Source organism: Hyaena hyaena, unplaced genomic scaffold, assembly GCF_003009895.1.
Source record: "Hyaena hyaena isolate Hyena2069 unplaced genomic scaffold, ASM300989v1 scaffold_515, whole genome shotgun sequence".
In the NCBI taxonomy this organism is placed as follows: Eukaryota; Metazoa; Chordata; class Mammalia; order Carnivora; family Hyaenidae; genus Hyaena; species Hyaena hyaena.
Genome location: NW_024081147.1, coordinates 26,671 through 54,507, shown reverse-complemented (window position 1 = coordinate 54,507; position 27,837 = coordinate 26,671). Strand labels below are relative to the sequence as shown.

General features: G+C 48.5%; 1 protein-coding gene across 4 annotated transcripts in view; it reads left to right on the top strand.

Moving 5' to 3' along the window:
- The window catches only part of MTCL1 (microtubule crosslinking factor 1), a 126,405-nt gene extending 101,723 nt beyond the window's left edge, over nt 1-24,682 (top strand). For 3 of the 4 annotated variants that reach the window (XM_039255232.1, XM_039255231.1, XM_039255230.1), the window contains 6 exons: nt 2,991-3,158; nt 5,365-5,619; nt 10,858-11,154; nt 12,460-12,491; nt 15,456-16,995; nt 23,487-24,682. In XM_039255232.1, the coding sequence (XP_039111163.1) occupies nt 2,991-3,158; nt 5,365-5,619; nt 10,858-11,154; nt 12,460-12,491; nt 15,456-16,995; nt 23,487-23,681 (2,487 nt within the window). In that variant the 3' untranslated portion in view covers nt 23,682-24,682. The remainder of the gene's footprint in view (nt 1-2,990; nt 3,159-5,364; nt 5,620-10,857; nt 11,155-12,459; nt 12,492-15,455; nt 16,996-23,486) is intronic. The other variant, XM_039255233.1, reaches the window with a different exon arrangement.
- Nucleotides 24,683-27,837: the final 3,155 nt, after the last annotated feature.

Below are 27,837 nucleotides of genomic sequence, written 5' to 3'. Positions count from 1 at the left end.
ATGTTGATTACTCTGACCCAAATGTGCCTGAAAACATTAAGCCTTAATTTTACTTAATCTGATCTTTGCTAATGCCAGAAAACACCTATATCCAGAGGAACCAAAATTTCAGTCTGCAAAAGGACTGTCATTTGAACTCCTGCTTTCGAGGACCACAAAGTTCTGGTCTTACTGTTGTCAGAGCCATTTAGTGCAGGCCTAAGAACCCCACAGGCTGACTACATTCACAAAGTGGGGCTCGTAGGGACCTATTGATTACATACAAGAATTGATTATATGGTTTTCTGCTTTTTCTTCACTGAGCATTAAATGACTACTCAGTCTGGATCAAACCTATTACCATTACTTTATGCCTAAAATACTTAGACTTAAAAAATAGTGATTTCTTGGTTTGTTTGTTTGTTTGTTTGTTTGAGAGCTAGTGAGCAAGAGCATGAGTAGAGCAGAGAGGCAGAAGGAAAGAAAGAAAAAGACAGAGAGAAAACCCCAATTTTCTCTCAATCCCACGCCTCTGGGATCATGACCTGAACTAAAATCAGGAGTCAGACATTCAAATGACTGAGCCACCCAGGAGCCCAAAAGTAGTGATATATATATATTTTTTTTTTAATTTAAAATCCAAAGATGAAAATCCCAAATGAATCTACTATAAAGTATAAATAAAATTTTTCAAACAAATTCTATACTCAGAAGGATGTGTGTTTCTGAAAAATAAAATATTGCAACACTCTTCTCACTCACCTATGCTTATATAATTTTTAAATACTTTTGGTGTCAAGTTGATTTATTATAGTTATTTATTATAGTTGCACATACATCCTGAGCAGCTTGCTGAGTGTAGTGGTAATTTTCTTATATTCACGTGGTTAGACAGAATGTTTAGGATTTTTAGAAGGTTCTCTAGTTGCTGAATCTTGCAAATGTTAACTGTACTCTTCATGGCTTCAGTCTCAGGGCTATTAAAGTAAAAATTGGTGTTCAGGGGGAGAAAAATCAAAGAGGAATAAATGCTAACAAATAGGCCTTTCTATCCAATTGACAGTCGACTGCGTATAATAGTATAACTTCAGACAACTTACAGGGAAAACTGGAGAGTTTTCAGCAATAAATCTGCCTGTGTTAAGGAGTTTCTCTTTTGTTTTCTTTTTTTAAATGTTTTTATTTTATTTTTGAGAGTGAGAGTGTCTGTGTGTTCATGAGCAGGAGAAAGGCAGAGAGGGAGGGAGACACAGAATCTGAAGCAGGCTGCAGGCTCTGAACCGTCAGCCCAGAGCCCGACCCAGGGACTCGAAATCACGACCGGTGAGATCATGACCTGAGCCAAAGTCAGAGACTTAACTGTGACTGAGCCACCCAGGCGCCCCAGGGGTTTCTAAAATTCAACTTTATTTAAATCCAAACATATAGCCAAAGTATCTTAAATTCTTCCCAAATGTGGCTGACCATTTTTATCTATGTGCACTTGTGTTTAGGGGATTAACTAGATGGTTGTAGGATCACGACTGACTCTCCACATGATGGATGAGGTAGTGTCCTGCTGCCCTTGGCATGAGAGCTTTATCAAGCAGGAGGGATTGGCTCTGAGAGTAAGGGTTCTGTGTTCCCAAAGTCGAGACAGTCTGCATCCAGACAAGACTGAGAGAGCTTTGATTCTACCTGCCTCATAAATGCACCAAACAAGATTGCCCAGAGACGGTCTGGGAGCTCATGATGCACTTAGTGTTTTCTGTCCGATCGGAAGAGATGAGCTCATGGGGCTTTTATTATCCAGGTACCATAATTGATTCAGTATTTAATTCACTTAGACAAACCTTTCTGGTATTAGTGTCTGTGCTAAAATGTACTAAGATAGCAATTGTGATTTTGAAATCTGCCTTCAAAGGGCAGGATGGCTTTTAGAAAATATAAAATCTTCTAAGTTAGGCGTAAGCAGATTAGGGCTAAAAATCCCATGTTCATTTATGAGACCTGTTTGTGTACTTCCCATGGGCTGAGCATTGTGTGAAACACTGGAAATCAGGAGTGGATAAGGTTGTGTCTTCCACCCACCCTCGCCCCTGAACTTTACCACGGTGGTGGAGTGATCAGGGGCGGCACAAGAACACAAGGAGGTGCCGTGGTTATTGGTGCTGTTGGTGCAGCGGAAAGGAGGGGCAGGGTGATTCCATCTCAGAGGACCATGAGGAAGCCTTCATGAACACGTTAAGCATTCACTTTTGGTTTTGGTTATTAAAGCTCAGCATGCCCTTCCCCACACGGCCATACTGATCCATACAGTCACAGTATGGCCACCTTATGTTTATAAGAGACACAGAGCCTATTTTTAGTCCCTTCTGGCTCAAAGGCTGGTATTAAAATGACAGCATATGTCGGTGAGTGTTCCGATCTTGCTAGATCTGCATCCCCAATCACAGCTCTGGGCGTCTGAAGTCACACGGAGCGTCCTCGCAGCCGCGGCTTCCGGGTTCCCTGTGGCCTCCTGCAGCATCCTCCCTTCTTTCTTTTTTATAATTTTTTTTTTTTTAATTTCTGAGAGAGAGAGACAGCGTGAGCAGGGGAGGGTCAGAGAGAGAGGGAGTCACAGACTGAAACAGGCTCCAGGCTCTGAGCTGGCAGTCAGCACAGAGCCCGACGCGGGGCTCGAACCCACGAATCGCGAGATCATGACCTAAGCGAAAGTCGGACGCTGAACCGACTGAGCCACCCAGGCGCCCCTGGCATCCTCCCTTCTGCTTCTGGGCCTGGAGCACCAGCCTGAGTGCCAGCCTCCCTCCTGTTCTGACAGGCCCTTGGGCGTCTCGGCCCCAAGAGCCTGACGACCCCGTGGCTCCATCCCACTAACTGTTTAGACTTCGCACCTGCTCCACACCCACTGCAGTAGCCCCTTGGACACAGCCTGGCACCCCCTTGATGCCAGGCTCCCCTCCTCTTCGGGCCTAAAGAATACCCTTGCACGAGCTGGCAGAGCCGACTCCGCGTCCCCCCTGCAGGTGGCGGAAAACCAGCCGCTGTTCGGCGCGCTCAGGACGCTGCTGGAGGACCTGCACGCCGAGCTGCGCGAGGACGAGCGTGCGCGCAGGCGGCTGCAGCAGCAGTACGCCCGCGACAGGGCCGCCTGGGACGTGGAGTGGGCGGCGCTCACGTGCCGCCTGGAACAGGTACCTGCCCGCCGCGGCTCCGCAGCCCCGGCCGTGTCTGCGCCAGGCGGCCGGAAGGCACGGCACCTCGGATCCCCGGTGATCCTTGTCCGAAGAGATCATCGGGTCCCGGCGAAAGCTGGTGATAGCTGCCTTCTCTCTCCCTCCTTCTCTCTCTCTCCTCTCTCTCTCTCTCCTCTCTCTCTCTCTCCTCTCTCTCTCTCTCTCCTCTCTCTCTCTCTCTCCTCTCTCTCTCTCTCTCCTCTCTCTCTCTCTCCTCTCTCTCCTCTCTCTGTCTCCTCTCTCTCTCTTCTCTCTCTCTCCCCCTTAAAATTCCCAGCCTTCCCGAGGCACCTGATTCCCCCTTCCCAGTCCCTCTCCCGAGAAGGAAACACAGCCTCCACTGGACGCCTTTGGACAGTAGCATTTGTTTCCCCATTCTGCACTGAACAAGGCGGTACTTAGCCCCGTCGCAGGATGGCCTAGCACGAAGTGGTGATCAGAATACGCTGACATAGTTCAGACACAAACAAAGAAAATGCAGATCGTGGCTTAGTTATCTCTGGAAAAGGGAAACATGTGCATTCTTTTAGATTTCTCTGAATACTGAAGAGAGCTTGTAGACCTTCCACTACGTGCCCTGGAAGTCTGATCAGTTTCCATGTCCTTATATCCCCTGGAAGAAGCGGCTGGTCTCAGATCATGGAGCCTTCAGTGCTTGAGAGTAGAGAACGGGGTCCTGCCTGCACCTCCCAACAGAGCAGAGCCTCCTCTGAGATTTTAGACCATGGCCATGGTTCTTAAAGTCACGGTTCTCCAGAAACATCCTTTTCTAAGCATTTTCTCCCTGGAAATCCTTAAAAACCAAAATCACCCCCTGCCCAGAGTCTGCTCGCTCAGGTTGTTTCTCCAGATTTCTTCCAGCCCCTTGATCATGATGGGAGGCCATCTGTGCATCTTTGATAATCGACTTTCTAGGTCCTATTTTGAGGCGAATCTTAAACTAAATAAATTTTATATGAATTGGCCAGGTCATGAAAGACAAAGAAATTGGCCCAGAATGGAGACGTCTTCCAAATGGCCTTGGTAAGAGATGAAAGGGCCTGTCATGTCAAAAGCAGACAGCTTGCCTGGTACACCCACAAGTTCAAGTGCATTGCCAGCTGACCCAAGGGAGCAGTGGTGTCAGGCTCGTAGCCCCAGGTAGAGCGGAGACACGGCCTTCTCTGCAGAAGCAGCAGCAAAGCATAGCAAAGCCAAAGCACCAGGCCAGGTTGGTGGAGCCGCTGACCCAGTTATGAATCCTGCCTCCTTGCCCGGTAGGAGATTCTTACTAGCTGCTCTGTTTATCTCAGTGCACAGCCTGAAGAGTCAGCAGTGGAGGAAAAATGAGTAAGGATGCTCTCTGGTGAGCTGCCTCTACACCTATTTTAAAATATGTTTGTGGGGGAGAAAGCTAAATATTTTCAAAGATGTAAGTGTAGGTGTAGCTAAAGGAAGGAGGCCTAATCTTTGAGATGAGGCCGATTTCAAAATATTTCAGCTTTGTTTTAGAGAAACCTGGCATCCACCCACACATGTGCTACACATACAGCCTCCGGAAGAGTCACTAAACACCAAGAAATAAAAATAGGGCTTCAAACCTAGAAGCCAGGTGGTACTAGGTAAAGACTCATCTTCTGCCCAAATCGTTGAAGAAGTTTCTGAGACATTTGCAGCCCCAGAAGCAATGAACGCAGGCCGAGGCTAGATCACTTATAATACTCCCATCTTCACTCTCTTCTGCTTAAAGGCAAAACAAGTGAATTCTACCAAAAGTTAAGTATTGCATCCCAGTGGAGGCCATATTGTGTCAATGCCCAAATTTGTGATTCCTTCACTTACCTGCCAACTGAGACCTTGTTCTAGATGCCGACAAATAAGATATTTCTTGAAGGGGCTCTCGATGCAATGGGAGACCCAGACAAGGGTGCCAACTTAAAATAGTGTGCTAAGTGCCTCACCAGGGCTATACACAGTGGCACCGGGGAGTAGGCGTGTGCAGGGCACACACCCCAGCCTGAGGTTTCAGGGAGGGGGTGGTCATGAAGGTCCTTAGAATGAGTCTTGGAAGATGAATAAGAGTGGGAAACATGGGGAAAGAGAGAAAGGATGTTTCAGACCCTGCCAAAAATGGATAATACAGGACTGGCCAGGGATTAAGGTCTGAGCCTCTTCTCCTTGCCAGCTGGAAGAGAAGACGGAGAAGAACTTGGGAGAACCAGGCTCCTCCACCGACAGCAAAGGGGCCTTCAAGAAGGAGAGGGAGACACACCAGAAGCTCCTCGCCGACAGTCACGGCCTGGTCATGGACCTGCGCTGGCAGATGCATCACAGCGAAAAGAACTGGAACCGAGAGAAGGTGGAACTCCTCGAGCGTCTAGACAGAGACCGGCAGGAGTGGGAGCGACAGAAGAAGGAGCTCTTGTGGAGAATAGAGCAGGTAAGGGGGCACCCGGGCACCAGCGAACAGGGAAGAGGGTACACACACAACTAAACTGACCTGGAAATCAGAGCCCTCGGGAGAAAACAAATCGGCCTATTGCGAGGTCCTTACTACATCAGGACGTTTCACAGGCTTCCAAAGGAAGTGGAAAAAAATAGCAGAATTTCTAGCATGGGAGACCCAGACTCGGCCCTGTTAGTATACAGATCTTCTCATCCCAAAGCCTGTGGGTCACCTCCTTATGTGTATATGTGTGCTATTTCTGTGGTCAGGGCTGGGGGGTAACTTTTTAAAGGAAGGTAAAGACTAAACTTGAAAGATGAGGTTATTTCAGGTCTTAACAAGGTGATTCCTGCCAAGAAGCAAACTACCTTTGAAGTTGGACACTAAAGATGTCACAGTGACTGCTCCAACTTGAATGGAATTGCTGTCCATTAGGAAAGGAATTGCTGAATTAAGTTTTGGAAATCAGGCTGTTTGCACCTGCTGTGGATCTTGCTGAGCTGTGATTAGGTAGGACTGTCATCATGGAGGGAGCTGGTAGCTCCCCACTTTCAGCTAAACAAATGATTCCAGCACCCAGATGGATTCGGTGGGGGAGGGGGAGTTGTTTTTCTACCTTCCAGATAATCACTGTCTACACTGCGTCAGACTTAGGACAGTTTGCATAGCTGCCATCATGCCTGAGTGATGCACAAATTAAATTTTCACATTAAACTGATGAAGGCTTGGAATTCTTCCCTGGCTGGATCTTTACATAGCATATGTGTATTTTTTTATTTCTTTCAGCCAGTCACCCTTATAAATTTATGAGGCCTCAAGGAAATGTATTAATCAATAAGAAACCAAGTTCAGGAAAAAGAACCTTATTACTCTATTACAAATACTGCCGGCATTTATGTGAGAGCCTTTTGAAAAATGTGCTCTGTCATCCCCAGATGTGGTACCTGTGTTATGCAGGTGCAATGGCCAGGGTTAGTTTCTATATGCTGTCAGGGAAGAAGAGAAAATGAACAAGCTAAAAAAAAAAAAACCACCAAAAAAACCCCAGGAGCCCTTGGCTCAGAAAGCATTAAGAAAAAGGCACACTGGGCCTGGGTGGCTCAGTCGGTTAAGCGTCCGACTTCGGCTCAGGTCATGATCTCACGGATCGTGGGTTCGAGCCCTGCATCAGGCTCTGTGCTGACAGCTAGCTCAGAGCCTGGAGTCTGTTTCAGATTCTGTGTCTCCCTCTCTCTGACCCTCCCCTGCTCATCCTGTCTCTCTCTTTCAGAAATAAATTAAAAAAAAAAAATTAAAAAAAAAAAGAAAAAGGCACACTGCAGATAGAAAGGGGCAGAACTTCTTCCTCGATTTGATTACTCACACAACTGAGTCACCATACTGATATCTGACGTGGCTCCTTTCAAAATTCCCCAAATTCTATCAAAGGAAAGGTAACCACTTCCTGTTTGGCCTAGAAAGGCATCATCTGAGAAGAATCTTCCTTATTAAATCCTCTGTGTGCCTGTGCTCTGCTGAATGGATCAGCTGTTGGGTGGAAATTGCGAAGGCAAAAATAGCAGGTGTTCTTGCAAAATGGTCATTGATTTATCACATCCAGCTTCAGTTAACCACTATCTCTGTAACTCCAGGCACCTGTTATCAGAGGTTTCCTTGTGGCCTTCCCTCCAGGAGCGCTCACTTATGTCCCTCCTGTACCACACTAAGACTGTCACGATCCCTGCCATGTCCCCTCTGGGGTCCCCTTTGCCTGTTAGCCATGGGCTCCTTGGTCCTGTCACTGCCGCTCTTTAGAAGTCACGCCCTGGCTGTCATTTAAATAAGCCTTTTAGGGTTTGGGAATGAAAAACTCCTAGTAAAGGAAAAAATAGTAAGACATCTGATGACATTCAACTTTGGAAAAGAGTTCATGGCCAGGGAGGAGCAGTCGCCCCATTTTAAGAAACAGTATTTTGAAAGATAAGAGTGGACAAGTACTGAACCCCATTTCTGACTCATGTCAGTGTTCCATGCAATTCTGCAAGACAAAATTCCATGCAAGACTGCAGCAATTCTACCAAGCTGACAGCCTCAGAACTTCAGTCCCCAAGGTTAACATCGCTGAACATAATGGATTCAAGACACACGGGTGCCAGGCCGTCATCTGTTCCCGAAACCTGTGCGGTGGGTCCCACCGGCTTTGTGCAATGATCTCACTGCTGTTTTTAGAAAAGGATTTGTTGCCAGTGAATGATGCTTCAGATATGCGGTTGTGGCTTTCAAAAATAAATCTGGCCCTTTCCTCCAAATGTGCAACATCTTAAAAGACGATTTTATAAGCCTTGGTACCCAATCCTGAAAATTGGATAAAGCAGTTATAGGTGTTCTCCGTAAAAAAGGAAATTGACTGAAGTGTGTGTATGTGTGGAGATTTTGTTTATCCTTCGTTGAACTTTTAGCCCCACATTCCATAGATAAACAAGAAATAGAAGTGAACATTCTTCATCATGTGGTGAGCCATGTAACCTTGACTGTGATCACCCTAACACAGTTGGTGAAGGAAGTAACACTAAATCCATTTTCCACTTTCAGAACACATGCTTCATACTCGTCTGGTGTCATTAAATTCCGACATAATTTCTGTGTCACATGAGGCATTTTATATGATGGATGACTGTGGGAATGTGATTAAGGTCATATAACGCATATCATCTGTCTTATCCACATCTCTTGTCCGGGTCCAGCTTTGACTGGGTGATAGATAGTTAACTTTTATGGAGTCACACTACATTTCTCCTTAGAATTCAGTTCCCGGTTAACATGCAGATGATACAGGACCCGCCACTGTACTGAAGAGCTACAGGAAAGACCCTGTGTCATTCCGTTCTCCTTCCAGAAACTTCCTTAAATCAGCTGCGTCTACAACCTTGAAAGGCTGTTCTTTTAAAAGCTGTTCAGAGTGACCTTTTTTTTCTTTTGACTGTGGGTGAGGTGACACCGCTGAGGGGTGATTGTTTCCTGTATTCCTCGAAATGCAAATCTTTTCCATTTTCTGTTTGCGCTAAAAGTTGTTCATACCGCAGGATTCTGAGTACAGTAGGTGCTGATGGCTGGTTTGAAATGGCTCTCTTAGGAAACCCGATCCTTTTAAGGACCCATTATTCTATTACAACACCCCAGAGGCATCTTACAGCAGAAACCTCCAGCCAACCCATTCCAGTTCATTTTTAGGAAACCTAACACTTCCCGGCTTCAGTATACATTGCTCCTGGCTGCCTGGGTTTATTTTTGAATCCCCACTTTGCTGAGTTAGAATGTGCTGGTTCAAAGCTCTCCTCCTTAGTCATTCTTTCCTCCCCTTCACACACACCCTCGGTGCACATTTACAGCTTTGAATGTGATTCTTGCGTTTTAATTCTCGCCCAAAATAGCTTAGGGATGATCATGTGTTGAAACTAAATTGCGCTGACATGCGTTAGATGAACATAATAAAAAGCTTTCCCTTTTTGTTGTTTGGTTTTGGTTTTTGGCTTTTTTTTTTTTTTTTTTTTACGAAAACATTAACATCTTTAAGAGAACTGAGAAGAATTGTGTCTCAGAGTTGAGAGCAGAGGGGCTGGAGTTGAAACCCAGAGTGATGGGCTTGTTCCTTAATTCAGCTGTGACCGTTCCTCAGACTCTAACATTTAAGTTCTGTCTACTTGAATCTCCATCTTTCTCAGAAAATGAAGATAATCACCACCTCAGAAATTACTAAAAATGAGGAAAAGTCCCTTGTCCCCGTTCTTTCACATGGCTTTGTTCCTGACGATGCAAAGGCCACGTATACCTCCCACTCATGGATGAAAGCGTCAATGAGGACACAGAGGTGTAGCTGGTGAAATATGCTGCTAAAAAAATAAATTAATGCTTCCAAGGGAGTCTTGGAACTTCCTGGCACTGCCCCCGTACTTGAGGACTGAAAATCTTTCTTCTTTGACAAATCCAAATGTCACTTTCGCCCTTGAGATAATTTTCTTGTTCCGAAGAGCAGCCAACACGCTAGAGCATGTGAGCGGGTCACCCAGTAAAGACCCCAGCGGAGTCGGAGTCATGTAGGTGGAAATAGCCTCAGGCCTCAGCTGTGCTTTCTGCGCATGTTTCGAAAGGAAGGCGGTGAGGAAAGCTCCAGAAAGTCCAGAGGGAAGCGATCCGTTAGGGCTTCCCCAGGGAGTGAGCCTCGGCCCTGCACACCATTTCTCTGCCTGTCCCTGTGATTTCACATTGGCCCCCTTCCTAAACGGCTCCACGTGGTTAGTTCTAGTGCCGTAGACAGGCAAGACGTGTATCAGTGCTCCCAGGCCCGAGCGAGGTCAGTGGTGGTCTTGGCGACAAGCAGTAAGCTATACAGTGGGCCCAGTGCCTGCGGGCTCTCCTTGCCGGTGCAAGGCCCCTGCACTGCTCCCCTCCACTGCGGGAAGCTGTGCTGTCCCCTTTTCACAGATGGGGGACACAAGCCACAACACAATGGCTCCAACTCGGGCCTCCCTAACTCCAGGGGGTCCTGCATGTTCCCCACTATTGCTTCTCGAGTTTCCCAAGTCAGGCAAAAAAAAAAAAAAAGTATGACTCTAAAGTATATGGCGTATTTTTCTTTTTTTTCAGTCAGATCAGATTTTTAATCGACTTTATAGCTAAGCTATAACCCCCTCAAGCAAAGTGGAAGTTTGTTTTTGACACCCAGTGGTACCACCCAATTCGATCACTTGCCTTATGTAGAGGTCCCATCCCAAATGACAGTATTATAATTAGGAAACCTGCTGGTTAGGAGAATCAAATTCACCTTCAGAAATTCGCTATCACTGATGGTTTTCCATTGAGGGTGCCTTAAGTTCTAAAGGTATAAAGGGAATTCTAAATATGTCATTTAACAGTGTTCAATTTTTTTAAATAAATGTATAATTTCCTGTGAGCAGTACGCCAAGTTACACATAGGAATATATATATACATATATATTCTCGTCAGAAGGAGTTGGCTTCTGGTGTGTGTGGTTAATGCAGATTTTCCCGTCCAGATAAAATTGTGATTTTTTTTAAAAAAAGCATCTGTAATGTTGTGTTACTTTTGAAATTAAGGTCAGACCTTTAAGAACACTTACTTCTCACAGTCTTTCCGATGGGCCCAAATGTAATTCCAAATGGGAGAGAAAGAGTGGCCTTAGGGAGAGCAAAAGAAAAGTGAGGCTAACTGTTTACATGTTTAAAACCCTCAAGTTGCAGAAAGAGAACAGCCCCCGGAGAAGCGGCAGTTTCCTCTGTGATCCAAAAGAAGGCAACATCCGCCCCTTTGCCCACCCGGGAAGCCCCCGCATGCCCCGCCCCTTGGGGGTGTGGCCCTGCGCAGACACAGACTCCACCCCATTTGAAGACCGGCCGCTGTCCAAGCTGAAGGAATCGGACAGGTGTTCAGCACGGGAAAATCTCTACCTGGACGCCTTGTCCCTGGATGACGAATCAGAGGAGCCTCTGGCCCGCGGGCCCCAGCGGGAGTTCAGGAACTGCCTCCCCCAGGTCGGCTTGGGATTTGGGGTCCAGTTAACTTCTGCAGGACCGGGGGGGGGGGGGGGTTGTCAGGAAACCTGGCCGTGTGGTCTGCAGGCTCCAAGGCTTTGCACGAGGCGGTGTCTGGGTTGGGTATACATGAAACGTTCACACTTAAGAGCTTTGCTTGGTGGTCTTGACCCCAGACTCCTAGCATGCGCTGTGGTCGAGTGCACTCTGCCACCACGTCTGGGGTTTGAAGACACAGGACTGTGTCCTCTGTGAACGACAGGCCCTCCCACATGAGCAGGTCCAGCAAAACACACAGGAGACAGTTCATTCTGGGAAGCATAGGTCTTCAACCTCTCTTTAAATCATAGCAGCCTTCTGATTCTAAACGACTTGCTGGTAACAATAAAATCAGCTCTAAAGAAAGTGCTCACATTTGGAAATAGTAAGTGTCACTGAACAATGACGTGCTATAAATTCTTGTTCTGTGCAAAGGGGAAAAAACAATCCAACACTGAGAAGCCAGGCGTAAATTAGATCAGCAAATCTGTGAGCTAAGCTCTGGGCTGAAATTTCCACGTGCAACATTAGGTTTTCCTGGCCACACCCTTTCAACAACTAGGTTTTAAAACCGGGTTTGTTTTTAGGAATCATTACATGTGGGTCAGTTTAAAAGTTGCTGTACCTGTCATTGAACCTGTCCCAAACACTTACCAGACTTCAAAGAGTTCTCATCAAGTGGTGTTGAAATGTGGGTCAGTCATACTTGAGTTAGGTGTCTGTGAGGTCATGTACCTTCTCAGCAGCATGTAGCCAGGTGGCATGACATCACCAATACGCCACCCTGTTTGATCTATCAGCAACTCCCGTGGTGTAGCCGCACAGCAGAGAGAAAGCAGACCGGGGTGGGGAGCCTGCCCTGTCCCAGCTCCAGAGTGACCGGGGCCCCACATTGATTGGTACAGAGCGGAAGTCGTAAGTTCACCTCTGATTCCAAATGGCCATGCTTACAACCAAGAAAGTACTCACACCTAAGAAGGTTGCATCAACTTCTACAGCGAGGCTTAACCCAAACACACACACACACACACACACACACACACACAGGCTCCTTCCAGGACTGCGGGAGCTCCAATCGCTCATCACCCTGTGGGTTCTGGTTTTTATTATTGTAGTTCAAAGGGCTGAGCTCTCCCAACCCAAACTTGGCCTTGGTGTGAATTTTAAATGGTATTTTCTTATGGAAGAAGAGCAAAACTTAGCAAGTCGCAGGTGCCTAGGTAGCCAGTTTTAACTGACTCAGACGATCTTATTTCTCCTTTATAGGAAGAAGAAAACCACAAGGGAAATCTTCAAAGGTAAGGAAGATTGATGAACAACACTAGTCAGGCTACTGAAATGAAAATCTTTTGGTCTTATAACTCTGTCTTGTCACTGCAGTCATGATATAACACTGTCTTCGAAATGACTTAAAGTAAGACTTCTGAGTAAGTAGTTGCTTTATTATGATTGATTCCATAAATATGGTTATTTTATGTCATTCACCACAGAAGAGCTGGAGACATGCTGTACTTGTGTGGGTGTTAGTGTCATGGTGAGAACAGTTACAGTTGTGTATTGTGTATATAAAGGAATGTTGTGTTCAGTGGGTTCTGAAAAGCCCAGAAACCCCTCTCTTCTCATTTAGTCTCGAAAGACTCTTTTTTGATGTGCTGCGAGGCATTTTATATACTGTGCACTTAAAGCTTTCCCAGGAGGATTTATTAAGATATTTCCTGGCAGTCAGGGTGCCCGGGTGGCTCAGTCAATTAAGCATCCGACACTTGATCTCAGCTCAGGTCTTGATCTCAAGGTCGTGAGTTCAAGCCCCTCACTGGGCTCTTCACTGGGTGTGGAGCCTACTTCAAAAAAAAAAAAAAAAAAAAAAGAGAGAGAGAGACAGAGAGAGAGATTTCCCAACAGTAAACTTTGAAGTAAATACAAAGTAAGTGCTGTCGGTGGTGTTACTTATCATATATATTAGGCCATACATGTGATAGGATGTATCTGAAACAATACATCTAAGCAAATTTGTTTAAATTTAGACATCAAAAATACACAACTGTGCGGAAAGTACAAAGGTTTCCTGTACACAAGCCCCTGCCCCCAGCCCCACACACGTGCTTTTTCTTTATAGATGAATGCATGCTATTTCCACCACAGGAAATGTCTCCTCGGGGCAGTTCGCGGTTTCCAGATCTCTCCATCCCTGGTTTTCCTGTAAACTTCAAGTCCATGAACTACTGTCTCCTTCCCATTTTGGCCCATATCTGTTCGTCCCAAATCACCCAAAACCGCTGAGGCACGTTTCTGTCCTTCAGGCTCCGGCCTCACCATCATTCATGGGTTTTGCGGAGGAGTGGCCCACGTACTCTCCGTCCGGGACCCCGCTTGACAGCACCTGTGCTGGTCTAGAACCCTAGGGATTTAAACTTCTGTTCAGGGTGTGAGGATATGAGTATGTCCCATGAGGAAGTGGTCTGGCTGCAGAGGCAGTGAGCCTGCACACTTCTTCCGTCCCCTCCCCCTGCCTCATCAGGAGGGATTTCTGACCAGGGGGTCCAAACCTGAGTGGGCAGGCATGGCCAGCCCCACACCTCCTTCCTGGCCACCACTTCTTTGCCCTCGGAGGTGGGGGGTGTGACAAGCTGCCTGAGCACTCCAGCAGCCTCCTGTCTTAGCATTTTGGAATCCCCATAACCTCACAAAAAACAGGCTTGGCCCTAACGGAGGGAGCAGGCAGGGAAGGGACACCCGAGCCCTGCTGGTGGATTTGGATGGGACCAACCAGATGGAATTTCTGCTTGGTGGTATTTGCACATTCTGTGCACACCTGTCACACCGTCCACTTCCCTGCTTTCCTCCATTTGGCCTCCGCAGATTACACTGAATACAGTTGAGCCTTGAACAACATGGATTGAACTACATGGCTCCACTTAGTTGTGGATTTTTTCCAGTAAAGACAGTACACTACTGTAAATGTATTTTCTCTTCCTCATGGCTTTCTTTTCTTTTTTTTTTTTTAATGTTTATTTACTTTTGAGAGAGAGAGACAGACAGACAGAGGCATGCGCGGGGGAAGGGCAGAGAGAAATACAGAATCTGAAGCAGGCTCCAGGCTCTGAGCTGTCAGCACAGAGCCCCGTGCAGGGTTCATGCTTACAGACGGCGAGATCATGACCTGAGCTGAAGTCCGACGCTTAACCGACTGAGCCACCCAGGTGCCTCTCATGGTTTTCTTAATAACGTCTTCTCTTCTGTTGTTTCCTTTATTATAAGAATACAGTCTTAAATACATATGCAAAATGTGTTAATCGAGAAGGCTTCGTTCAACAGTAGGCTATTAGTTAAGTTTTGGGGGAGTCCAAAGTTATACATGGGTTTTTTTGTTGTTGTTGTTTTTTAATTTTTTTTAAGGTTTTTTTTTTATTTATTTCTAGGAGAGAGAGAGACAGCGTGAGCAGGGGAGGGTCAGAGAGAGAGGGAGTCACAGACTGAAACAGGCTCCAGGCTCTGAGCTGGCAGTCAGCACAGAGCCCGACGCGGGGCCCGAACCCACGAACCGCGAGATCACGACCTAAGCGAAAGTCGGACGGACGCTTAACCGACTACGCCACCCAGGCGCCCCTATACATGGGTTTTTGACTGCATGAGGGCCGGATCCCCTAACCCCCAGATGTTCAGGGGTCCGCTGTGCTTCACTAGAAGTACATCCAGTAGAGAATGAGGTCAGTGGGTGAGCAGGACCTCGGATTATAGCCCGGATGTTGTGGTGTCCACCCCCTGCCTGTATACCATCGGCTGGCTTGGGATCAGGACGGGGCTGTGTTCCTGTCACGCCACAAGTACCTGCCCCAATGCCTAGAACTCTGGAAACTCCTGGTAGGTTAGGAATTGAAGGTGCTCATCATCCACGTTTCCTTCTTCCTGTGGAGCATCCACAGGCCAAAACGAAACCATTCCAAAGGGGGTTCGGAGCTTAGCGCTGACGGGCCTGGAGCCCTGCCTCCCTCCCACTTGTTCCCATAGTGTTTGAGGGTCACCTGTATTAAATTCTGACTCACACAAGGCTTCCGGAACCATTCCAGAACCACGAAAAGTCCATTAAACATCCCCAGGGGCAGCTCAGGAGTGGAGAACATCAAACAGCTAGAGAGCGTTCTAGTCGTTCAGGTGGAGACTGACACACAGCAGGCACCCGTCCTGTGGGCAGGACACGCGTGTCGCGCGGGGCCCGGGGACAGCGGGTCAGCCAACACCCCCTTCTCTCCCGTTTTTCCCAGGGCTGTGTCCGTGTCCTCCATGTCTGAGTTCCAGCGTCTGATGGACGTCTCTCCTTTCCTGCCGGAGAAGGGCCGGCCGGCTGCCGGCAGCAAGGAGGACATCACCCCGCCCCTGTCTCCTGATGACCTGAAGTACATCGAGGAGTTCAACAGCAAGAGCTGGGATGAGCATCCCCCAGAGCCCTGGGCAGACAGGACCGAGGTGGGGCGGGCAGGGAACGAGGCCAGCGCCGAGCCTTTCCCGGACTCCTCCTGGTACCTCACCACGAGCGTCACCATGACCACGGACACCATGACCAGCCCCGAGCACTGCCAGAAACAGCCCCTGCGGAGCCACGTGTGCGCCGAGCAGGCCGGGGTGCGGGTGCTGCACAGCCCGCCTGCGGTCCGGAGGGTGGACAGCATCGCGGGGGCAGGTGGCGAGGCCAAGGGCCGCTCAGAGCCCGAGTGCCCGTTTCCCACTAGCAGAGCCAGGGGGGGCACTGGAGACTCCAAGGGGGGCCCCCCAGAACATGTGCTTAGCAGGTGGCCCTGTGCCCCCAACAGGCACCCCCGAGACTACATGGAAGGAGGGCTGCGGCCCCTCGAAAGTGCCCTCTGCGCCCCCCTGGGTTTTGCCTCCCCCCTGCACAGCCTACAGATGTCCAAGAACATGAGTGATGACATGAAGGAGGTGGCCTTCTCTGTCAGGAGCGCCATGTGCTCTGGTCCCCCCAAGCCTCCTCTCAAGGACATGGCCTGCCAGACCAACGGGTCCCAGACGACAGGGACACAGACCGTCCAGACCATCAACATTGGTCTGCAGACCGAAGCCCTGCGCAGCAGCGCCATCACCAGCAGCCCCCACAAGTGTCTCACGCCAAAGGCGGGGGGTGGCGCCACACCCGCGTCATCTCCTTCCCGCGGCCTTAGGAGCAGGCAGGTGGCTCCCGCCATCGAGAAGGTGCAGGCCAAGTTCGAACGCACATGCTGCTCCCCCAAGTACGGGTCTCCCAAGCTGCAGAGGAAGCCCCTCCCCAAAGCCGAGCAGCCAAACAGCAGGACCTCTCTGGGGCTGGCCCCAAAGGGGTGCAGCGAGTCGGCTTGGGCCCGCTCCACCACCACAAGGGAGAGCCCCGTGCACACCGCCATCAACGATGGCCTCTCCAGCCTCTTCAACATCATCGACCACAGCCCCGTGGTGCAGGACCCCTTCCAGAAGGGGACGCGGGCCGGGAGTCGGTCTCGCTCAGCAGAACCTCGGCCGGAGCTGGGCCCAGGCCAGGACACCGGCCCCAGTTCCCGGGGACGGTCGCCGAGCCCCATCGGGGCTGGCTTAGAGACGTGGAGGGAGGACGGGGGAGAGGGCACGCCCTTGAGGCAGGACTTATCTGCTCCCCCTGGCTACACGCTCACGGAGAACGTAGCTCGGATCCTCCACAAGAAGCTGTTGGAGCATGCCTTAAAGGAGGAGAGGAGACAGGCCCCCCACGGGCCCCCCGGTCTTAACAGTGACAGCCACATGGGAGATACGGTCAGAGCTGAACCAGGGTCCATCGAGGTAATGAGGCTGAGTATTCCAACCCTCACCCTACCAGCTCTTCTGTTTAAATGCCAGGAAAACACGTGTAAGCCGGGGATTGTGCTAGGTCCTCCAATTTCAAGAATCTTTGTCCATAACAGGCTCTTGTGAGCTCGGAAGATACAGAGTTTATGGGAGACTGGAAGAGACAGACACACAAGCCCTGAGCTACTTCTAAAGAAAAGTTTATTTTATTATCCTCAGAAGATCACTGAGGACAATAAAATGAACTTTTCTTAAATACATAGCTGAGGGTTTGATTTAGGTTTTCTCGTCTGACCTAAGTGATGGATGCTCGTGGGTTCTTCACGTGGGGTTATAATTCGCCCTCTTTCTCTGTGTGAATTTGTGTCCTAGATTTGTGCGTGTGTGAAGTCTGTGCTCCATCCAGATCTTTATCTGTGATAACACAAAAGGTGTGCCAGAGAGGGTGTGGTAGTGTGAGTGTTAGAACATTCCTCAGCAGGGACATTTGAGAATGTCTGGATTCCAGTGCTGGCTTCACTATAGAATAGCAGTCTTCTGTGCTCCCCCAAATTCCATGCCCTCTGCGACCATGGATCTCCCCAGCAAAAACCAGGTGAGGCAGATGGATAAGATCAAAATCCTGCCTTCAGACAATGTGATTATTACTATTCCTCTTTTCCTCACGTATTATCATCACATTATATATGACCACACATATTGTCACCTGTTATTATTATGCAATTATTATTACATCCCCCTTAACACTCACCAGTCAACCTTGAATTTTGTTCTTTTTTTTTTTAATTTTTTAATATTTATTTATTTTTGAGAGACAGAGTGTAAGCAGTGGAGGGTCAGAGAGAGAGGGAGATACAGAATCCGAAGCAGGCTCCAGGCTATCTGCTATCAGCACAGAGCCTGACCTGGGGCTCAAACTCACAAACCGTGAGATCATGACCTGAGCCGAAGGCAGACGCTCAACCAACTGAGCCACCCAGGCGCCCCGGAATATTGTCCTTTTTTATTTAAGCTTTTTTTTTTTGGGGGGGGGGGGGAGAAGGAGAGAGAGAGAGAGAAAGAGAATGTGTGTGTGTGTGTGTGTGTGTGTGTGTGTGTGATAGAGAGAGAGAGTGAGAGAGAGCAGGGCAGGGCAGAGGAAGAGAGGGAGAGAGAATCCCCAAGCAGGCTCCACGCTCAGTGCAGAGCCTGACATGGGGCTTAAACTCCTACATCATAGATCATGACCTGAGCCAAAATCAAGAGTCAGACACTTAACTTACTGAGCCACCCAGGCGGCCCTGATTTTTGTTCTGATGCATATCCACATGCGGTATGTCCATACCATACCACTGTAAAAAACAATCCCCATTTCCACTTCATGAATGAACAAAACAAAACAAAGCCTGACAGTAATGTTGGGACTGGAGGGGTGAAGGCGCCAGCCTCATGCCGTGAGGAAGCACGTGCCCCCTGCCCTCAGTCAGACACTGTTTGGCCAGTGATCTCACGTGTAGACTTGAGGGTGAGGCTGACTCACACCAGCCCAGATGGACGGACTCCACACAGACTCCACACCTGTGCAATCCAGATACCCATAACCATTCTCCAAGCAAGGCAGCCCCTGCAGATGACAAGGGTCGGAGAGGAGAGAAATACACTCCCTGGGCCGCCCCACTGCTCTCCTGCCGTAGCCCAGGCAGCCCTGGCTTCCCAGGCGAGGAGAGGGGGCAGTGTAATTCCTGTATCACCTACAGCCCCACATTTCCCCCTGGGTGGAGAATGATGGTTCCCAGTCTATCTCACCAAGGAGTATTCAATTCAGAATGTAGAGCTTAAATCTGAGGTAGGTCAAACCACATCAAATTGCCAGCAACCTACAGAAATGGCAATGCCTTTCACTCAACCCAATATTGATCGTATATCGGCCATGTTCCAAGCATATGAGTGTCCGTGATAGTTCCTGGCATGCTCTGAGAAGAAGAGATCCCTTGGTTGAGTGTCCTCAGGTGACAAATGGGATCTGCTGTGGGCTTTTGTTACCCCCATCCCTCCAGGGCCCTCAGGTAAGTGACTCTGACTCACTACTGCAGAGGGTTTATTTGTGTGAATGTCTTACCTTCTTAGGACTCTGGAGGAGCCAGTCGAAATAGGGGCTCTGTCCCAAAGCATTAGCTGGATGTGTCTGTAGCATCCATTAATATTAGTAACTGGAAATTAATTTTTAGGAACCAAAAAGGGCTTTGAGTTGCAGTGACTGCTCCAAGCAATCTATGGCAATAGAAAGACAACTGCTTAATGGGTAAATCACAGCTCAAAGGCATGAAAATCATTTTATCAGCACAGCTGTGCCCTCCCCTTGCCACTTTGGTCCTCTATAAAGTGCCTATTAGATTTTCTTCTCAGTGGCTGAGGTTGCTACCAAAGAGGTGATGGGCCAGTTGGTAGAGAGCACAGCACATTTTCGGGGATTTGGAACCTGTGTGGAACACTCACTGGCAGAGATTAAATGTCGTGGGCTCTTTTTCCCTTTTCTGTGGGAATTTTGCTTGTTCTAGATTCCAGTGGGATTAGTCCTTGTCTGAATTGACTTACTATATTAGACCCGTTGGAAACCCCTTTCCATCACTCCATAAATTATGTAATAAGTAGTTCTGGGCTTTCATTCCCAAATTGCCAGGACTAATGCTGATTGTCCTACCTGCCCTGAGTGCTCTTGTTGTGGACCCTTCCCTGAATGTTCCCTCAGACGCCTGCATGCGGGAGGGAGATGACATGGGCATCCCCAGCCAGAGGCATAATGGGAAATCTCCCTTTCTTTTCTTGCTTCCGCTCCATGGCTCTATTTTCCCTCTTTTAATATTGATTTTTTTTAACATTTTTTAAAAATATTTATCTCTTGTGAGAGAGACAGAGCGTGAGCGGGGGAGTGGCAGAGAGAGAGAGAGAGAGAGACACAGAATCTGAAGCAGATTCCAGGCTCTGAGCTGTTACGACAGCACAGAACCCGATGCGGGGCTCGAACCCACGGACCATGAGATCATGACCCGAGCTGAGGTCGGACACCCAACCGATCAAGCCACCCAAGGGCCCCTGTTGGTCCTCTTTCTCTCTTGAAGCCGTGTTTCCAGTTCTACCTTGCAGAGAAGCAGAGAGGGGATCGTGTTCTGGTGTGAAGGAAAAGAATAATCTGGAAACGCAGTGCTGTTCTTCCCTCCCGTGTCTAGTGGAAATCTTCAGTGTGAGCAGTGGTCACGTGTCCACTGTGACTGAAACAAACAGCAGTTAGTGCTCGGTTTCAAGTAACAGTCGCACGACTTCTATCCCTCTGCGCACCAGAGGGTGTCTGAAATGTGCAATGCTGAAGGGCAGATCAGGGAAGAGCAGAAAGGAGGGAGACGTCTGTTGCTGCTCCATAGTGAGGGTCCCTCTGCGCTCTGGACCGACTAGACCCACGCAGAGGCGTGTGTACCTGCGAGTGCGCCTGTCCGCTTCTGCAGCCCTCACGTTTCTCCTGATAGCTGTCCCTGGAACTGTCACCGGGCTTGTTGACTTGAAACCTTTACTGTTCTTCTTTAAAAAAAAAAAAAAAAAAATACTTTCCAACCTACTTGCTTTTCTTTTCTTTTCTCTGTCTGTTCTGTCCAGAACCAAACTGTCTTACTAACTGCCCCCTGGGGACTCTAGGCCTGCCTGCCTCACGCCGTAAGTGCTTCCTACCTTCTCTGCACACCGTCTGGAAAGGCCATTCGTGTAACTCGGGGTTGGTATCTGACACTCAGAAACAAGGCCAGATCGTGCTGGGTAGATGTTCCCTGTCAGTAGAGCCCACCGCCTGTGCTGGCCTGGAATGCCGCCCCCTTCCGGGACAGAGTGGCAGGGCCTAGACAGTCCCGTTTGTTCCACGGAGTGCCGACTGCTCGCTGTGAGGGTCGCTTACAGGGATGCTGCTGAGATTTCCGCCGTCCCGCGCAGTTTGCAGCCCGTTGGCTTCCAGAGGGGTGCAGGGACACTGGAGAGGGCACTGTCTCCGGCACAGGGGCCTAAGCCGCGGGGGTCTGTGAGCCAAGTTTTTTTCCCCAGTCGGCCTGCCTCTGCTCGCCAGCATTTACCAGGCACACGTACACGACCAGATGCCAAAATGAGGGGCGACCATAATGCGATGAGGCTTTTCTCTCTTTTTTCTACAACCACGTCAGAAGGAATAAATCCAAATGTATCTTGCTTGTCCTTGCAAGTGGTCACCATAGGTGACATAGTAAGTGCTCAATTAATATTTATTGGATGACTCAACAACAAAGCCATCGCTTGCTCCAAAAAAAAATGGTCTCATGGAATTGCCTTCCGGGCCTGACTCGAGCACTCCGAGGGCTAAATCCTTAAGTGCAATTGGCTCTCAAAGGCTAAAAGCGTGCCCCAAACATAAAAGGCCACATAGCCCATGGCAGGGGCCTCTCTGAGAAGGACAGGATCGTTTGCTTGTATGTGCCGGCATGTTATAAGAGAGAGTTCATTCCCTTGAACTCGTGGTCGCACGAGTTCCTGTAGGAGCTCCCCTTCCTGTAGGGGCTCGCGACCAGATGCTAGTGGCGCCACGCCGTCTAATAAAAAGCCTGTTCTGGTTCGGCACCAGCCGTCTGGAAACGGCCTGCAGTGGTGTCGGAAAAAAACTATGGCAGCGGCCACACCAGTATTTAACACAGCCGCCCCACGTAGAACACACACAACACACTCATACTCATGCGCAGCACACAACATTCATATACAAGATGACACAATGCACATATACACAACATACATGTGTACACATCATATACAACATACATACGGCACATACAACACATCACACACAGAACATGTACAGCACATACAACACACAACATACACGGATATACAGCACTTACAACACAACACTCATACACAACACGATGCCATACATACAACATACATACACAATGCACTATACTAAACAATACTCAAACACACAACTCTTATGGTACCAGGAGCAGAGACACAAAAAGACAAATCAGTAGCAGATTTCCCAAGCCACGCATTCCTTCCCACCTACCCCTGTGCACGGGGCTGAGGTGAGCTAAGGACACCTCACCCTGCCTAGTTTGCATTTCAGCTATTTCAGGCCAGTTTCGTGGGCGAGGTCTTTCTGGTTGTCATGGCTCCCATCACCATAGCGCTTTGCTAATCAAGGCATCCCCATCCTATCCTATAACTTGCCATCACAAAGAGGCAGGGAATGTCTAGGAGTAGCCTCCAGAGTTAACGCCATTTTCTGCCCAGCCCGCAGGGAGGCAGGGACCACCTCACTCCATCGCTCTTCCAGAAGCACCAGGCTGGTGCTCCGCCTCCTCTCTGCCCCCTCCTCCTCACGTTGCCCGTCTACATAGCCCACCAGTCTCTTCTCCGCTGTCACTCCCCTGCTCCGCGGATTTAACCATCCTCATCCTGGCCTCTGCACTTGCTTGTCACATCTCTGTCAATCCTCCAACGCCTTTCCTGACTGGCTCTGAGAGTCTGTGTTCTCTGTCATTCTTCATCACAGTGGTTTGCCATCTCAGCTTTTTCTTGTGTGAGTGTCACTTGGACGGACAGGTTCCACCCTCTGGAACTCACGGTTTCCTCACGCCATCACCGCCTTTCCGTGCGCCAGCATATTCCAAGTTTGGGCATCCTTGTCTCCCATGCTGCAGACTGGGGACAAGCAGCTCCATGTTCGTTAACACCAGAAAAGGAACGGCCGCCCTGGAGAAGAAGTAGTATAGGGGGTGTGCACCATGGTTGAGTGTATCCTGCGTTATATGTTCTCCGAGGGCGGGGGATGCCTGTAACAGAGCACAGGCACACTCTGATTCCACTTTTTTAAATGCTGCAGCAAGGAACAGCCATTAGAGAAAACTAGACTGAAGTTAAAATTTCTGCCTGCAGTGTTTTTCCCATGGGAGTTTGTTGAACCCACTGCCAGTCTATTGGGTTATTCCCAGTTGTTTATTACAATAGCAGAGTTCGTTTCGAGGTGAGTCTTGTTGTAATACAGCTGGATAAGTCATCGGTCTCTTAATGGGCCTCCAACAGACCAAAGCGCAGGGAGGCTGGCCTCTTAGGGTCGGGTCACTGTGGCTAACAGATCCTTCAGGAGCTCCAAAAGGTTGGGGTCAGCTGAGTCCGGATAGGACCAGGTGGCCTATGGCTTTCCCCACCATCCATAGGCTCCAGCCCAATTCTGAAGATGCTGCGTAAACACACCCATCTCATGGCATTGCCATATTTTGATCATAATTTGCTATGTTCTCATTACTGTGTCATTGATCATCCGTGTTGAATTTTTCACTTACCATTTAAAGTTATCCTCCCCAAGGAAACTATAACTTTCCGAAGTTTCCCCTGGTCCATTGCATTTAACTCGAGTCTGTTGAGAAGTGTTGGAGAAGAGTCACCCCGCCAATGCGTTGTCAGTCTGAGTAACCATGTCTTTTTCTTTCTCGACTCTGAAGGAACTACCTTGTTCCGCACTAGCTCCATCCCTAGAACCCTGCTTCTCCAGGCCCGAGAGACCAGCAAACCGTCGCCCTCCGTCCCGTTGGGCCTCACATTCCCCCACTGCCTCAGCGGCTCAGTCACCCGGAGACCCAGCCTCCTTGGAGGAGCTCGGAGACGAAGAGCCGCCCGGGGAGAAGACGCACCTGTGACGAGAGTGCAAGTTTGCATGGATCATCGGGGGAATGAGTCCCTGTAATTTGCATAACCACACCGTCGTCATCAACCAAGCTCCGCCCACAAGGAGAGATGCAGCTTTCCCAAGGTCAAAGAATGTTTTTTAAAACACACACAGCTGCTGAATGTCCAACCTGTGAACCTGAGATGTTTCTAGAACGAAACCGTAAACGTGCCTGTAATAACTTAATTTTTTTCATAGCTCAGAAAACTATTTTTGTCTCCATCTTTTTTACACACGGTATATTAAACAAAAAAGCTAGGTAAGATATAAATAAATTTAAAAAAATAAAAGTTTTAAAGATGTACATTTTAAGAGATTCTGAACACCCTTGCGCTCAATACTGACTGCCTCTCTGTTAAATTTGCACTGTTATGTTTTGGTTTGGTTTATTTCCACGTTGAATTAGAGTGTTTTAAGTTAATATTATTTTGTCAGTGTTCTTGTTTTTTAAGAATTTTTGAAATGCTTCGGACTGTCTGATTCAGTGAACTTTTTGTAGTGAAAAAGCCATGAAGCTAGTCGACAAGACAGATATCCTCTCTACAGGAGGGGGTACACGTCAGCATTTTTGCAAAGGTACAGAGTCCTCAGCTGGGCTTACCAAATTCGCTATATAATCCACATACTCTACTCGACTTGCACGTCTTCGGGTTCGAAGCACTGGGGTGCATGTACATACTGCTGTGTGGTCTCAACCAACGCGTAAGTGTGAGTCATCTGTCCCACCGTAACATGTTGTGAATTCCTCGTACTGTACTTTGATCGTTGTCCTCTTGCACTGAGATACAACGGCAATGGCATTTTTAAATTATTGTTAAAGATGAACTGGCAGTATACAGTGTTTACTCAAAATTTTCTTGTTTAAGGAAAAGCACTACAAAAAGTCAGGAGGGTACCAAACTGGATCAAAGGATGGTGCCTCGGAGTCTGTATGAGACAATGATGAAGTACAAATAAAGCCTTTACAAGATGGCAGCCTCTTCCGGGACCTTGTATTTCAAGTGCCCTCCATCCCTTCCTAAGGGCTCAAGCTGATGGTTTTCCATAGCCAGGGGAAGGAGTGAAGGGGGAGGTCATGTAAAAAAGGCAACAGCTGCCAGCACATCTCCCTGGGGATACACCACGTGTGTGTGCTATGCCACAGCTTCCCTGTTCTCTGTAAGAGCACCCTGAGGTTGATGAAGGGCACCTTCGTTCTTGTGGAAAATATGGTGGCAGGTGTGAGGAAACTTACCCATGAGTCAGAATGTGTCCGGCCTCTCTCCCTTACCCCTCTTTGGGAAAGCGTGAGGGGCCAATCGCTGGGACGGTGTTGCCTCGTAAGATGTAGCCCAGCCTGTCCGCAAGTGACCGAGTAGGGGTTTACAAAGCGGTGAGGCTACCAAAGAGGGTAAGAACTACATCGGGCCGAAGCTTCCGGCCTCGGTGTTCTATTGACCTGACGGTGCTGTTCTTCTCTAGACTGGCTAACAGAGTAAGTTCTGTGCCCATCTTTAAGCTAAATATTTTCCCCCCGAATGGAAAATACCAACTGTTGGTGAGGACGTGGGGGTGCTAGAACCCTGGTGCTGGGAACACAGAATGGTGCAGCCACCGTGGAAAACAGCGGGTTCTGAAGTTCAGCAGGATCACCTGCGATCCGGCAGTTGTGGTGGCAGGCCCAGAACAACTGAAAGCTGGGACTCGAACAGACACCTATCCACCCATGTCCACGGCAGCATTATCCACAAAGCCATACGGTGGAAAACAACCTGAATGCCAAATCGGTGAACGAATGATAAACAAGATGTGGTCTACACATTCACTGGGCTACTGTTCAGCCTTAGGAAGGAAATTGTGGCACATGCCGCCTGCCGCATGCACGAATCTTGAGGCCATTATGTTAAGTGAAATAAGCCAGTCACAATAATAGTAACTATCGTATGGTTCCGCTTATATGAAATACCTAGAGTAATCCCATGCATAGGTACTGAAGGTGAAATAATGGTTGCCAGGGGTTGGGGGAGGAAAGAACGGGGGCGTAGTGTTTCATGGGTATAGTTTCTGCTTGGGATGATGAAGTTCTGGAAACAGGTAGTGGTGATGGTTGTGCAACAATATGAATGTACTTAATGCCACTGAACTCTACACTTAAAATGATTAAAATGGTGAATGTTATGTGTATTTTACCACAATAATAACTTTTTTAATTTTTTAAAAATGTTTTTAATGTTTTTTTAAGTTTTTTCTTTTTTTCCACAATACCAATTTTTAATGCAAAAAACATCCCGCTTCACTACGCTAGACGTAGCTGCAAACAAAACAAACCGGCAAGTCACCAATGTTACTTTTGTGCCTACCCCGTGCCCACAGTAGATGCTGGAAGGTGCATTAGTGTTTCTCCAGTGGCAGCAACCACCCAGAAGGAAGGAGAGTTGATGGTGCTCACAACTGAGAAAGTGCTAGCTAGCAGCGAGTGCCGTCACAATCCAGAGCCTCCGACAGTGCCAGTCTGCTCCATCGCCTGCCTCTGCTCCCCTCTGTATGGCTTTATCCCAAGAGTCAGCTACAAGGGTCCCCAGAGGCTATTAGCTTACCAGCTCCTGGAGAAAGAAGACCTCTTCCCGGTAGCTCTAGCAAAAGCCCCAGGAGTGATAGATCGCCTGTGTCTCCTGAAACTCACACGTCTCGCCCTGAGCCAATCGCTGACAGATTTACCCAGCAAAGGAGGACCACGGGGTTAGCAGAATAGAAGGGAAGGTGCCTGGCAGGCAGTGAAGGCTGTGTACGACTGTGGGGCAGCCCGGAGTTTAAAGAGAGGTCTGGTCATCACAGAGAACCTGCTATCTGGCTGGAGGAGATAAAATTCCCAAGCACAGCACCAAAATGCAAAAGTGCTACAGTATAGGGATGCCTAGGTGGCTCAATTGGTTGAGCATCTGACTTCGGCTCAAGTCATGATCTACAGTTCACGAGTTCGAGACCCGCACTTCAGATCTTCTGTTCTCCTGTCTTTCTGCCCCTCCTCCCCACTCTCTCTCTCTTTCTCAAGAATAAGTAAACATGAAAAATGGGGGGAGGGGGGAATTAAATGCTATGGTGTAACTCCTAAGTAAAGTAGGGCTTGAGTTGGACCTCGAGGAAGGACAGGATTTCAGCATGAAGGCAGGAGAGGTTGTTGGGTGGGTGAGCAGAGGGAGCAGAGCTGTGCAGTGGCGGTAATAACTACATCTGAGTAGGACAGTGACAGACATGCTGAAGGGGCTGGCAGCAGACCCTGGAGTGAGCAAAGCATCAAGTGCCGTCACCATCCAGAGCCTGTGACGCCAGGGCCCTGAAAGCCAGTTTGGAACTCCTCTGACCCTCCAATTCTCTAATAGTTGTGCGTATGGATTCTTGAGTCCATTTGTTGTGGAACTACGGCAGCTCTCGCAAAGGCAAGACTGTAAGCAGGTGAAATCCTGTTCTACGTTCCCGTCCAAATGAACGTGGCGGCAGCTCAGTGGGTAATTCTGGGCTCCGAAAGGAGAGCAGGTAGCATCAAGGGCCGGCCCGCAGGAAGTGCCCATTTATGTCTCCAGGAGCCATCTTCAGTGTGCCACTCGCTTTTGTGTCCTGAAGAAAGAGCCAGAAGCAGAAGCAGATTCCTGGAGCCCAGCGGGCAGCCCTCATACCCTGAGCATGCCCTCCCTGCCCACATGGTCACAACCAGCCTAGCTACTTCTCATCGAGTTGCACTTGACCTGGGCTTTAAAAAAAAAAAAAAAAAAAAAAAAGCCTGGGCATTCCATAATTCTAATTTTTATTTAGTACATTGGTGTTTCAACCACTTTTGAATTAAACTTGCCAGAGTTCAGCATATTTCAAAAAGTAGTTGGGAAGTACAACTTAATCATTTTCTAACTCATGGATGATTTTTACATTGTAAAATACACCTAACATGAAACCTACCGTTTTAACCATTCTGGAGGGTACAATTTGGCGCATTTGGTACATCCACAGTGTTGTGCAGTCATCAGCACTGTCTAATCCCGGAACGTTTGGAGCTCCCCAGAAAGGAAATCGGCCTTTTGCAGTCAGGGTCCCCAGCCCCTGCTACCCATGAATCTGTTCTGAGTCTCTCTGGATTTCCCTGTTCAGGATAGTTC